This window comes from Stegodyphus dumicola, chromosome 2, assembly GCF_044657685.1.
Source record: "Stegodyphus dumicola isolate Sdum_Otavi_A_Nest chromosome 2, ASM4465768v1".
In the NCBI taxonomy this organism is placed as follows: domain Eukaryota; kingdom Metazoa; phylum Arthropoda; class Arachnida; order Araneae; family Eresidae; genus Stegodyphus; species Stegodyphus dumicola.
The window spans coordinates 240,877,445-240,892,488 of record NC_140769.1 but is presented as its reverse complement, the minus strand read 5'-3'; the positions used below and the strand labels follow the sequence as shown (position 1 = coordinate 240,892,488).

General features: G+C 29.0%; 1 protein-coding gene across 1 annotated transcript in view; it reads left to right on the top strand.

Moving 5' to 3' along the window:
- The window catches only part of LOC118197739 (serine/threonine-protein kinase Genghis Khan-like), a 464,691-nt gene that overhangs the window by 389,410 nt on the left and 60,237 nt on the right, over window positions 1-15,044 (top strand). Inside the window, exons 19-26 of the mRNA XM_085811939.1 lie at window positions 114-219; window positions 328-452; window positions 1,695-1,800; window positions 2,448-2,596; window positions 2,997-3,106; window positions 3,501-3,643; window positions 4,758-4,823; window positions 8,063-8,168. Coding sequence (XP_085668065.1) covers window positions 114-219; window positions 328-452; window positions 1,695-1,800; window positions 2,448-2,596; window positions 2,997-3,106; window positions 3,501-3,643; window positions 4,758-4,823; window positions 8,063-8,168 — 911 coding nt within the window. The remainder of the gene's footprint in view (window positions 1-113; window positions 220-327; window positions 453-1,694; window positions 1,801-2,447; window positions 2,597-2,996; window positions 3,107-3,500; window positions 3,644-4,757; window positions 4,824-8,062; window positions 8,169-15,044) is intronic.

Below are 15,044 nucleotides of genomic sequence, written 5' to 3'. Positions count from 1 at the left end.
TAAAGTTTTTTTTTTTTTTTGCATGATTTCTCTCTTTAATGGGGAAGTAGTTTTATTCCTGAACTAATTTGTTGTTCTCTGCCTTATATAAATAATTTAAACTTTTCATTCAGTACCTTAGAAAATAATGAAATGATAACAGAACTGAAAAGGGTTCATGAGAAGGAAAAAGATATGCTGCAAGAAGAGAACAGAAAACTAGGTCAGGAGATAGATAGAGTAAGTTAAAACGTTATATTGCATTGTAAGAAATGATTAAATTTATTTGATCATTTCATAAGGTTCTTATTTATTTTGGTACTAACATAGATTTTATTCCTTTTATAGTTATCTCAAGTGGTTAATCGTCAGCAGGAAGATCGAAGAAGGATTGATGATGATATCAACCATCTGAAAGATAAAAAGGATACTATTGCTCAGTGGGAGTCTCAAGTTACAGAAATAATACAGTGGTAGGTTTGCTGCATTTGAAATGTTTCTTTAAAGCACTGATAAAACAAAAAATTTATACAGTCAAAAGTCTTTAATCTGGATGCCCATAATCCAGAATGATCTATAATCCGGACCTCAAAGCTACAAACTTTCTGCGCATGCGTAAACCATTAATGCATTTACGCATGCATATAATACTTTTATGCATGCTTGTTTAATGTATAATGGATGGTATAAGCTAAGCTAAAATTATCTAATTATCTATTTCAGTTAATGTTGCAGATTGCGTTGTTCCTTAATCTTCGAATTGGATCTTGCTTGTTATTTTTTTGCAGGCTATTAGAGCAATTTTATAAAAGTAAGCTTGAACTTTCGATTATGTCAAAAAGAATTTCCGATTCTGGAGCTGCCAAAGGATCTACAAAGCGAAAGCATGTTTGGATGTCCATCAAACAAAAAGTGGAATTGCTACAAAAAATGGATAAAGGCATATCCTTTGTTTTTCTAACCATTCTGAAATCTGTTTATCAATTTCACGCTGCTCTGCGGGGGGAATATCGTAGTGCGCAATGAACTGGAAGTTGATCTGTCAGCACTATCCTTATCTTCAGGGCAGATGTTTTTATTTTATCTCGGCTTATAATTCCTTACTAAATGTAGTATTTCATCTCAATCTACTCCATCTTTGATATGATTTAAATCAAATTTCTCGTCATTATAAATATCACGAGTACACATCAAATAGTTTTCTAATTTTGACTATGCGTAATGTATGCTTTACGCATGCGCGCGTTGAAAGAAATGTTTAATAAAGTAAACAAATAAATATTAAGCTTTTTTTTTTTTTTTTTTGTAAATTTTGATACCCTTTGGATCATAATTGCTCTTTATTTCATAAATTACGATTTCGCATTTTTAATTTTATAATTTCTGCATACCATCTTACCAGATTTAAACTGATGATAGATAATCCGGAATTGCCGAAGTCTTGATGAGTCCAGATTAAAGACTTTTAACTGTATATATGTAGTGGGGGGGTTGAAGATGCTAAATAACAATTCCAACGTTGCAAGTGTGTAGTTAATATGCAATAACTATGTAGTTACCGCATATTGTTAAAAACACATAAAAGGATAAAAGCATACATTCATATTTGATTTTGAGAAATATAAAACGGTTATATTATATATGGTTAAATATATGTATAAAATTGTTTCTTCCTTCTTTGCGTTAAAGAAAAAATTATCATTTCTCTTTCATAGGGTGAGTGATGAGAAAGATGCCAGAAGCTATTTGCAAGCTCTTGCTACAAAAATGACAGAAGAATTAGAGAATATAAAATCTAGTGGTCTTACTCCATCAACTGCTGTGAGTTTATGTCTAATGTATATATACAACTTGTAATAATTATTGTGAGATGCTAATGTTTTTACAATTTCAATATTCTTGATGTGAACAAGTCTTATTACAATATATCCTATTCTGCTGTCACCATAAATGTTTAAAGTAATATTTCTGTTGAAATTCTTTTTTTAAATTTCTCTTTGTTAATGTCAGACTAAGCATCAAGGTTTTTGAGTTTTAATAAGGAAAGTTGAGTTTCTAATAATTTCAACCCCCCATTCTGAATTAATATTCACTTTTATATTCTGTAATATTCTCTTTTTTAATGTTTCTGTTATTTCATAATATAAATATCTTATTATAATTATAATTGAAAGTTGCACAGTCTTGTTTTATAGCTGTGTCAAGTAAAGGTGATATTGTTGAAATTTTAGAATTAGGAATTCTGTAATTCAGAATTTCTAATTTTTTTTAATGTTAGATATGTAATGAAATTTCAGAATGAAGTAAACAAATTATCAAGTGTTGCTGTAGAATTTCTGTCACTTCTAAACATACAGTGTTTAGTCATTTTCCAAAATTAGTCATGTGCGATGTACAGATTTTGATAATATTTCATTTTGTGTTATTAAAGCAGTTTACTAATTCGATTTTAAATATGCAAATCTTAGGAAAAGAATTGGCGAAACAGGCGTTCACAGAAGCTTGAGAAAATGGAACTGCTTAATCTCCAGTCTAGTCTTAACAGTGAAATACAAGCTAAACAAGCTATTGCAGATGAGCTTAGCAAAGTCAGAGCTGAATTAGTTTCTGTGCAAAAGTATGTATTTTAAGTTGAAATAGTAATTTATTTAGACTTATTTTATGTTCAAGAGCTATTGTAATGCTGTTAGCATCCATTCAGTGATAAAGATTACATTATTTTGGTAGCAATAATATTTATTATTAAATGCTTAATTGTAAAAATGTATCTCTTTCTTGCTATATATGAATTTCAGTTTTTGTGAATAGCTATTTCCTTAATATTTTTTTGCTTCTATATTTTTAATATTTATTCATTCTATTTAATATTCTATACTTATTCTTTTAATAGTAATTATAAGTGTATGTTTCTTCAGAATATTTACCATTGATTTACTTTTTGAATTTATTTCGAATTCTCGAGTAATTTTTAAAGAATGAATTATTTGTATAAAGTTTATTTAAAATTTTTCTTGAAGGGAACTGAAAGAAACTAAGCAACGAGTGGAATGTCTTAAAACTGAGTCATCTAAGAAAGATCATATAATACGAGAACTACAGCAAAAGTTAGATTCAACTGGTGATAACTGTAAGTAATTCAAGTGTAATATTTAGCTATTAGTATATATAATAAATAGTATATATAATATATAAATAATTTAAATGAAAATCTTCAAGTTAACTTTCATGAGAATAAATGCAATTTTATCAAAGTAATTATTTCTGTATAAATTCAACTCTAATTCCTTTAACATTTTGATTTTATCTTTCTTCCATGTTTATACTTTTCTGACTTTTTCAGTTTCTGAAATTTATCAAAATACTTTTTTTAAATGCTATGTTATTTATTTAAAAGTGTATATACTTTAAAGAGAAATGATTGTAAAAATCGATTTTAAATTTATTTTGTGCCACGAAATATTAAAAATTTTGTGATTAAAATACATAAATGCTTGTATTTAACAAGTATATAAATATTTTAGATCAATTTTTGAAGAATGCTTCTCATCGGCTTGCTCAGAGTGAAAGTGGAGATTCTGCTGGTGCTGGTGATGAAGCTGATGTTGAAGACAATCAGCCGCCATCTGTATCCAGTAGCAAATCGAATGTCTCTAACAACAGTGGGGTACATGACTATCATTACTTTGTTTAAACTGACAATTATTCACCCCAAGTATTCTATTAATGGTTTAAAATTAAATTTAGATCAAAATACTATTTCTATATCTTCATCTTTTTTAAGAGGAAAAGTTTCTTAGTTTTTTTATTGCACGAATTTTATTGAATAAACAAAGGCAAATTTCATTACTTCATTTCTCACTCACACAAAAGAAAAAGGAATTACAAAAGGAAGATTTATTTTTTCCATGTTTTCTACGATTAACTATAAAATTATTCTAAAACTGTGTAGTCCTTGTTTTGCAAATAGCTTTAAGAATTAATCAAATTAATTAACCTTCTGGTAATTTTTAAAAATATTTCTTTCTAATCAATTAAGCATTTTGCTAAAAGTATAGGCTGTAAAATGTTTCAAAATTTTTTTACTGTAAAGAAATTTCAAGCAGATGTATAAATATTTAATAATTATGACAAGAGACAAGATATATGCATTCATTTTTATATATGTCTGTTCCTTCTTTTCTTCATACTTACCATTAAATTTCTCAGTATTAAAAATTTATTGAAACATTTTTTTTAAGTTTAAATTTTTTTGCATATCTTGTGATTAGTCCAATACTATTAATTTTTTGAGTCTATACTTTAATTATTTCACTTTAACAAAATATTTTCATTATTGTGCAGATAAAAGTTTTGAGATTTATAATGCAAATCCTCACCTTTCCTAAAATTTTTTTATCTTTTTCCTTTCTTTCTTTTTCTTCTCCCCTCCCAAAATTCTCAAAAGGAAAATGTTTTCTTTCAGTTAAATTCTGGATTATAGCTCTTGTTATGGGTAACTGTAAACCATCAAAGAATGCTATTTTGAAATATAATGTATGAATATGTAAATATTAAATATAACACTACAGATTATAGTCTCATAATGTTAATTGTAGGTTAGCATTAAATGTATGTTTTGTTTATTAAGTTTTACCTTATCTTTCACATTACTCATTATTTTTAAATTTAAATTTATTAATTACCTTAATTAAAGTTAAATTTGAAATTATGGCTGCCTTGACAAATTATTTAAACTAACATATTATATTATTACATTATTAACTAGTTATTTGTTACAGGAAATGATATCAGCACCTGTCTCTCCCATGTTAGATCCTCGATCTAATGCCATTTTGCCTCCTAAGGTAATCTGTCTTTCAATGCGTATTTGTAAAACAGTTTCACACTTAAGAGTAAAGCAATTTCTGTGTTTATAATAGTACATTTTCATGCTTAGTTTCAGTTTATAACCTGCATATATAAAACTCCAGAAAGACTTTAATATTACAAAAAAAAAAAAAAAAAAAATCTGCATTTGTAACGCATCTATTAAAATAAATTCTCTGAGAAACTGATAATATAGCTAGTTTATAATGAAAGTAATTGCAACTTTGAGGCAACGAAAATATACTATGAATCTTTAAAATCCTGCATCACTTCCATGCAGTTAAATCGTAAAATCTTAAGAATGAAATGAAAGGATATCAGTTTTACTAAATATTAAAGTTTTGCCACTGCAGACATTTTTTAGCTTTCTTATTTGTAACACAAATTGATAAATTAACTTTGCTGGTTTGAAATATTATAAAGATTTTATCATAAATGATTTTAAAAATTTTTGGTAACTTTTAATCACACTATGTTATTTCTCTATCTTCTTTAATATAAACTATCATTATTGCTTTTCATTATTTTATAAGATAAAGAAAAGTATTGTCTAAATTTAATTCAGCTATCATATTTATAATTGTTTTCTGAGAATAACTTGTAATTTATGACACATAATTACATAGTTTTGAACTTTAATGTGTTTCGGAAATATAAGTAGTTATTAAATAATTGTTCATAATAAATTGTTTGTAAATAAATTAATATTATAGATAAATAAAAGTAAATATTTTATATTTTTATAGCATATTTCTGAAATGTACAATCTGACAGTATCATGCTAACATCATGATCTTTTATATCTAATGTTTGTGTGTAAGTAAAATGGCTGTGTATTTCAGTATTTGATAAAATATGTATTTTTAATATAATCTTCTTATCCTTTTCTGATAAGATTAAAATTAATTGTTTTTGTAATTCATGTAAAATTTAAGATGAAGTTTCTTATGATGAAGTTGGTCAAAATAAGGTATTTGGGCATAAAAGGTAAGATCCAAAAGTTTCCAGCTGACTATATTTCTGTAAGAAAAGAGAAAAATTGATTTTTTTATAATCTGAAGATTTCTTAGTGAATTATTCCATTACTTCTATCTTCATTTCTTCATCATCTCTAAACCATCATCCGTGAATCTTAGATCTGAGTTTAGAGAATAAGTGATAGTCACTTGAATCTGGACTCTAATGAGGATGTAAACTTCCTGAAACCCCCATTTCTTTGCTGCTTCTTTAGATGGCAGCTACATACATGGACTAGAACAACAGTCGTCATCCCTTAGAACTTCACGGACCACTACATATATAATTTTATATTTGGCAGACCACTAATATGAATTAAAAAAAGGTAAATACAGTTATACAGTAATAATCAGCAAACTACACATATTTCATTCACATTGAAAAATTACATGAAAAGTACAAAAATCTTACCTTCTTTTACAGAAAGCTTCACATTTCCATATCACTAAAAAGGAACTTCCTAAAAAGCAAGAACAAGCCGGCAAATGCAAAGCAATATCAATAAACTGATAGTGTTATGCCGCAAATTTTTAATTATTATAAACATAATAATCATTGCTTGCTCAGCAACGATGCCATCGATCAACATTAGACAAAACAAAAACTGAAACTTCTAGTGATGCAATTATAAACAAGAATGTGGATGGTTATCATAAAAATCCATCAAGTTTTGCCTAATGACACAGTGAAAAACTGTGTCATTAATGACTACAATAGCATATGCTTGTAATTCAAAAGGAAAGAAGATTCCAGTTCATGCTTTTATTGATAACAGCAGCATATCTATGGATGCCAACTCTCACTTTTAAATGTCACTAGATACGCTTGCAAAAGTAGCTAAAAAGCCCCTAAATTCAAAAGGAATTTCGCTAAAAGTAGTAGATAAAACTTTTTAAAAAAGTATAATCCATATTCATAATAGGTGTTGTTACTCGTTATTTTTTAAACTGAACCTTCATAAAAATGTAAATTATGTCCCAAGTTTTCTGCGGACCATCAAAAAGTCTTCATGGACTACCAGTGGTCCGTGGACTACCGGTTGGCGACTGCTGGACATTATCGAAAAGAAGATAAATCCTTGACTCAGTATTCTGTGCCTTCCTTATTACATTAGCAGCTTATGCAAAAAGATTTTCATAATATTATCCTTTATTCTTGTGTTCCTTTCTTCAAGATTTATCACAAGAAACTCTTGATGTATAAAATTGTGGCCTTAACATTTTTCACTGATTACTGTACTTTTGCTTTTCTTAGTGAAGCTGTTTCTTCATTAATTCCTTCCTTGATATTAAATCATAATACAGAGCCATGAATTCTTTTTTATGAATTATTATGAAAATGTTCTTTGATTTGCACCTGTAAAGCTGAAATAACCTATTCTAATTGACAAACTGATGCTTTTAAATTGATGACTGAAGTTGGACACTCTTTTTGCAGAGACTTTCATCATGTGATGTTTTTTGTGTAGAATGTGCAGAATAGTTATTTTAGAGAGATCCAAACATGCTATCTATTTAGAAACCTCTTATCACTCAATATGATGAGAGTCAAGTTTTCTAAATCAATGTCTGTTGTGGCAAATTTTAATGAAAATCATTTCTCATATTTTCATTGTAGGATATGAGGGAGAGGGCTAACCTTGAACACCACACCACCCAAATATTGCTTTATAAGCATGAGGATTTAGACCTTTTGTAGTGAAAATGAGTTCATAGTACTCAATTTTAAACATTTTACTCAAACAGTTATCAAATAATAATAATAATAATAATAATAATAATAATAATAATAATAATAATAATAATGGGGATATGCTAATGAAACTGTCAAATTTACTCATTCAAAATTGCCTTAAAATGTGTGTAAGAGTAATTTATTGCTGAATGATTTTTTTTAAATGGAATGCCAGGAAATTTTTTATCTTACCTGTGAATATCAAAAATTACTATCAGATAAAAATTGATTAAAGCAAAATAATTGTTATGTGATTGAATTATCTGTTGCTCAATCAAGTCATGGGATAAAGATTTTTGTCCATTATGAGAAAGTGCCTCTTAAATGGGAGTATATTGGTTTCTGTTAAATGGGAGTATATTGGTTGAGGATCTGGAAACTCTCTGTTAATAGGACATAACATTAATTTAGATTTTACTTTATGTTATTGTGGAAATTTTTATAACAAAGAAAATTTCTTTATTAGCCTAAAGCACATCAGTTTTTGGTACGTACCTTCGTGGCGCCATTAAAATGTAATCATTGTACTTCCCTTATGGTTGGTCTCATCAGGCAAGGAGCAGTCTGTGAAGGTATTATTCTTTTATTTTTTAAATATATATATATATATATATATATATACATATATATATCAGATAATAATAATACAGAATAGTTGATTTGAAATTTATTTGAGTGGTATATGTAGTTTTCTAAAAATTTGTACAGTATTAGTGTAAAATAATAGGTGTTGCAAAGCGAATATTGTTTAAAAATATTTCATTGTTACAGCAGAGTGCAGTAGGTTGTTGTTCCCTATGAGTAGTTTTCATAGGGACCTAGGCTTACTAATTTGCCCAGTGGCCATCATGTTCTGACTGGACAGACCGGACTAAAAGCATACTCCAAGTTCAGGTACTTAAATACGCACAGTGCCAGATTAACCAATAGATAAACATGACAAATGTCTAGGGCCTGTAATGGGAAACCTTTATTTAGTGCAGAAAAAGAAGGGAAAAAAATTGTTTTAAATAGATAAGAATAAGAATCAGACTGTGATTAAATCATCCACTCTGGCTCCAGGGAAAGAAGCAGACAGGTCATTTACGAAAGTTCCTGTACTTTTATTTATACTTAACCGCTTCCTTACAAATTTTTTTGAAAAGAATTGCAAAAAATCATCACATTTTTTTTTATTTTATTATTAAATACAACAAAACGAAATGAATTAAAATATGTAGGTTTTAAGTTGAATTTTTAATTTTTTGAAGGTGTAAAGGCATTTATTTTTAATATTAGTTTACTATTCCGAGTTATCTCGGGCAAACGAAAAAAAGTTAAATATTAATCTTTGTATGATAGTTTTTGAAACAAGAGACAACACAGAGTGATACCTGACGTTCTACACTGGTATCTAGTCTCTTTTCTTACTGGCTTACCGCTGGAATCTCTTTCATGGGAGCACAGAGTACACTGTCTTGTTGGATTTGAATTTTTTTTTTTAAATTTTTCCTCCACCTTTTCATAATCACTATCTGAAAAATCATCACTTTCGCTATCTTCCATCATCACCATTATTTTATTTTTTTTTCAACGCATGCATCCTTCTTTATACATTACTAATTCACAAGCCAACGTATACTATACAGTAGGGATACATGCGACCAGTCCCTCCAAGAGAACTGTGCAACCAACAAAGTTTGGCAAACTGCCAATCAAAGCTGAATATTTCCTTTCATTTCCTCCAGACCGAGTAAAATGATGATAAACGAAATCGTACTAACAAATTCTGCTTCGCCCGAGTTTTCTCGGGATAATAATTACCTGCAATATATACAAACCCGAGATAACTTGGGATAATCAGGCAAGCAGTTAAACATAATTCAAGCATAGAATATTTTAGCCTAGAAAATTTATTTCATTTTTTAAACAATAATAAATTTTTAAAATTAAAAATATTTTAATAGCTCTTTAAAAAGACCAAATATTTATGTTGTTGTTCTTAAATAATACAAATAAATGTCATTATAATGATTGATTAATTAATTGAATCAGATTCAGAGCTATGTTATTGCACCACAGTAATATGTGTGGAAAAACTCTGGCACTGTGCATAAATATGTAAACTGTGTTCTACATTTGCTCTTCACTGTTTGTAAGTTTGAAATTGCAGTTGCTATTATAACAAGTTACTATGCAAATTTTCAATTTATTCTGTTAGTCATTTTGTGTTTTATCAGAATTCAACAAAATATCACTTATTACCTGTCAACTTGAGTAAGCATTACAGAAAAGAAAGTAAAGCAGAAATAAAAAAGAAAAGTTGATGCATTTTTTTAAATACTTGTATTTTACAAAGAGAAAAAAAAAGATGTAAACATATCAATGTTAATGCATGAAGAGAGAAAAGCAGAAGATTTGGATTGATGTAAAGTACAGAAGTAGAAAAAGTGGAAAACATAAATGAAAGTGAACTATGAATGAATTGTTAGAATTGTATGAAAAACATAACAAGAATTTCAGGAATACCTATCACTGAAGGAAACGAAATAAAAGAAAATCTCTACGAGTGACGACAGAAAAGAAAGGAATGTGAAGACAAACAATAATACTGTTTGAAAAATCATTCTAGAATTATAATCTATTTATATGACCAATATATTTTATTTCCATTTAATTAAAAACAAACAACTGCCGTACACATGTTTAATAAATGTATCAGGAGTAACTGTTACAGAAGCTGGAAATAAAGTTACAAGATCATTTAAAGGAGCTATTTTATCATACAAAAGCAAATGGTGAAAGAGTTCAAAGATAATAATTGATAACATCTACAAACCACAGTAAGACAACATATTGGAATAGCACATTACATGCCTAGCACAGCACATTCATTTAATTTAGTTAGAATATTGTTACACAGTATTATCTGTGAGCTACATTGCATTTGAATTTATTATCTGCAAGTTACCCTGCACTTTAATTTATTAAAAGAAATTTATGCATTTTTTCCCTTGTTTCACCAAGCTATTGAAATGCTTAACCTTTAAAAAAAAAAAAAAAAAAGAAGAAGAAGAAGAAGAAGAAATGATATGCATTTCATTATTAAGATATTATATGATATTGAATGGTCATGCGAAGCAGATGCAATAAAAGCAATCAAATGGCTATAAAGAAATGTAAGATGACTAGTTTTTTTTTGCTCTTAAAGTGAATCGCAAAATCTATCTATTCAAGATGAAACAAAACTTAGAAAAAAATAAGAAAATTAGGGTTGTTCTAACTAGGGTAACTGCTGTTTTAGGTGGAAATATTGACAAGGAAAGAATGCATCTTGCAAATACATAAGATCCTAACAGGGGCGTAGCTAGATTGGGGGCAAGGGGGGTCATCTGTCCCCGGGTGCAGAATCCAAGGGGCGCCAAACTGATGTTACAACATTTTAGAATTAAATGTTTTCCATCCTTGGCAAGCAGTAGGGGGCGTGAAATCTTCAATTGTCCCTGGGTGCTGAAAACCCTAGCTACGACTCTGGATCCTAATAAAAATTAATGTTATACTTTTGTTACACAATACTTTTGTCACAATATATATATATATACTATACTTTTGTAACAAAATTTTGGCAGTACATACATGATTTAAAAGAAAAATATAAGGAAATGGTTAATGATGCATTCAATATTTACACTAATAATTTTTCATTATACCAGAAACTCTTCTATGTTTCAGTTATTGTTGTATTCTTTATTATTGATAAAAATTTTAAGTGATATTTGAAATTATATTAGAAGCATTTTATATAGATGAAACTCTAATTTAAATTTTGTCTGCAGCCTATTAGAAACCTAATCTTTTCTGTGAGTGAGATCACTATGCAAGTCTTTTCCTAAAAGCACAGTATAAAATTTCTAATGAAAATAAGCCTATTGCATTCAGAGGCATATCTGTAAGAAAAGAATGATTTGTAAAGTTCATGTGTGAATTCCTGTAGTTCTGAAGAGCCTTTGTACTAGTCCCAGCTAAGTACTTATACATAAGCTCCAGTGCATTGAGGTGGGTTAGGAGCATAGACTCCAACTACTACGGATTCTCCGTAGTTTCTACGGAAATTCATGAAAAACTATGAGCTATGAAAAGTATGGAAAAAACTACGGATTTTACAGAAACAAGAGCAGGAGAACCAGTACACAAAATGGAACCAACTAATTCATCCGATGATTGGCTGAATACTCGTGTTATCATATATCACGTGTTGAGTGCGTTCCTAGTTTTGAAGAATTAGCCAATCGTAGATCAGTAACTCCAACCGTTAACGACTTATCAATAGTTCCACCCAATTGTCTGTCTCCCAGGTTCCTCGCTGATGCGTGTTTAGGCTGCATTCGGCTGCATTGTGTAGTTTACGGCGAGAGCTTAGCGTGTGTCTTGTGAACTGTGAATCAGGTGAAAGATTTTTATTCATAATGCTGCCTCGAACGAAGAAGCCAAAATTATCAAAGCAGAAGTTTAAAGATTCATATTCTTCAGAATTTCCATGCATTAAAGTGTCCGAAATTTCTGTGAATCACGCACACTGCAGTGTATGCAACAAAGACTTCTCAGTTGCTCATGGCGGAAAAGATGACTGTAAACGGCATGTGTTTTCTCAAAAGCATATAGAACTTGGCACCGTAAAATCTAAAGAAATAACAAATTTCTTAATAAAAGATGATGAAACAGATCCTATAAAAGCCGAATGCTATTTTGTTCGTTTTTTAATTGAACATAATATATCGCTTTCTGTTTCGGATCATTCCAAAGAGCTTTTCAAAGCAATGTTTCCGGATTCTGCCATAGCAAAAAAATTTAGCTGCGGTCATACCAAAACTGCTGCTATTGTGAAAACGTTTGCAGAAAATACTGTTGCTGATATTATAAAATCAGTGTGCAGTACATCATTTTCTCTAAGTACTGATGGAAGTAATGATAACAATGATAACAAACTGTACCCATTGGTTATAACATACTACAGTAAAGAAAAGGGAGTGATAATTACTTCATTGATTTCTATTTTAGAATGCACGAATAGGATTTAGAATGCACAGGAGAAGGTATTTTTAATTGTATAAATGAAAACTTTAAAAACAAAGGTTTAGAATGGAAAAATTGCTTATCATTTTCTTCAGATAATGCTAGTAATATGATTGGAAAGTTTAAAGGTGTAGCATCATTTATCAAAATGCATCAACCAAGTATAATCACCCGAGGTTGTCCGTGCCACCTCTTGCATATAGCTGCAAAAAAAGCTACTGAAAAATTTATTGGCTCAGAAATTGAAATGTTGATAATAGATATAGATTTTTACTTGGAGAAAAGTTCGAAACGGAAGCATAGCTTCAAAGTTGCTCAACAAATTTTGGGACAGAATGCAAAATCTCATAAAATTTTGAAATATTGCAGTACGAGATGGTTGTCTCTTTTAGAATCTATAACAAGGATTTTGGAACAATGGGATGCTGTGATAAATTTTTTTGGAGATAAACCAGATAACAGTGAGAATGAAGGAAAGAGATTGCAAAACATTAAAAAAATTTTACAGTCACCGACCACCAAATTGTACTTGTTATTTTTGAAAAATACTTTGTTTATAACAGTAAATATTAATTTGCAACAACAAGCTCCTTATATACATAAATTGAGAAGAGAACTTTTTGAACTTTTAATGAATTTATTTGTTAGATTCGTAAAACCATCAGTAATTTCTAAAGAAAATGAAGATGTTATTCTAACGTCTATTCCATTTCAGAAGTATAGTAAACAAAAAGAAAATGAAAATTTAGTGATTGGTGCGGAAACAAGACTATATTTAAAAAATGCCAAGTTGAATGAAAGTGAAGTGAATCATTTTTCAATTCTGTGCGAGCTTTTTTTGTAACTGCATGTTCATATATAATTGATAAATTTCCACTGAGTGATCCATTTCTAAAACATGCTGAAGTTGCTGACATCAACTTGAGAACTGAAGTCTCATTTTCATCTGTTCTTTACTTGATGAATACTTTTCCATCCATTGATGAAAAATGTCTTAATCAAGTAGAAATTGAATTTTCCATGTATCAAGTAGATGATTTGAAAGAAATTGTAGATTTGCGTATTGATATAGCATGGGGAGAAATTGCCAAATTAAAAAATATGAATTAGTGTATTAAATACAAAGTATTGCCTTCTGTAATGCTTGCTGTCTTAATAATACCTCATTCAAATGCAGCTTGCGAAAGAATTTTTTCTATTGTTAAAAAAAATCAGACGGAATTTCGACCAAATTTAGGTCTTAAAACTCTTGAAGCAGTTTTGATTGAAAAAATAAATATGCAGGCAAATGAAGAACTGTGTTATAAAAAAAAAATTCTCAAAATCAGAACTTAAGCTTGCTAAGCATGCTACATATAAATCTTTGCATTCATAAATTATGCGTATTTTGTTTAATACTTATATGTATCATTCTTGGTTATTTAAATTTTATTTCCCTGTAGAAATCATATCCAGAATAAAGATATGATTTATAGCTTCTGATTTTTTCTATGATTAGTAGTGATTTGAAGTACTTTTTATTAGTGAATGCTTGAGGAGTTAAAAGAAAATTTCTAATTAAATGTGCATATAATTTACAAGGTATATTTTTAATTATTCAGTTTTATATGTATATGGATTTTAAATGTAATAAAATTGATTACAATTAATTATTAATTTAAAATTAATGAATGGTTAATTACAACATACGCTACGCGCACATTTTCAAAGTTGTAAAAATGTCGTTCGCGCGTTGACTACTGACAAGGTTTGCTGAAGGTTGGAGTCTATGGTTAGGAGGGAGAATTGCTTCAAATAAGCCATTCACATCATATCTGCTATCACAAAACTATTTGCAGCGATCATTTGGGCCAAGATAAACTAGTGTCATCTATTTATGGCTTCTGTTGGCAAGTATCTAATTGTGGACCTTCAGGTTAAAGCTGAGTACTTAAGTAATTGGACTAATGGCATACTTCAGTTCCAGGTACTGAAGATAACATGTTTCTTCTGCTAGGAAGCGAGATCATTACACCTTTTTTTATCAAGCTTCTAGGTCATGCAATTGAATGAAAATTGCATAAGGTTTTAGCCTAAATACATTCTACATTTTTCACAATTTTTATGATATTACATTTCTGTGAGGAATATTGCTAAAATAGATAGGAAAAATGTGAATTTCATCTTCATTTTCTTTTCTTTTTTTAAATAGATTTACTGGTTTTTAAAATAACTTGCATCAGATAGCTCATTTTAAAATGGATTAAATATATAAATTTATAACAAATGTTAAAGAAATCACAAATACTAGTTCTGGAAATGTGATTTTCTGAAACAGTTATGTACAGTTCTGAAAATGTCATTTTTAGAACTGTTAAATATAATTTCTTTGTAATAATAATGCTGAAATAATGCAG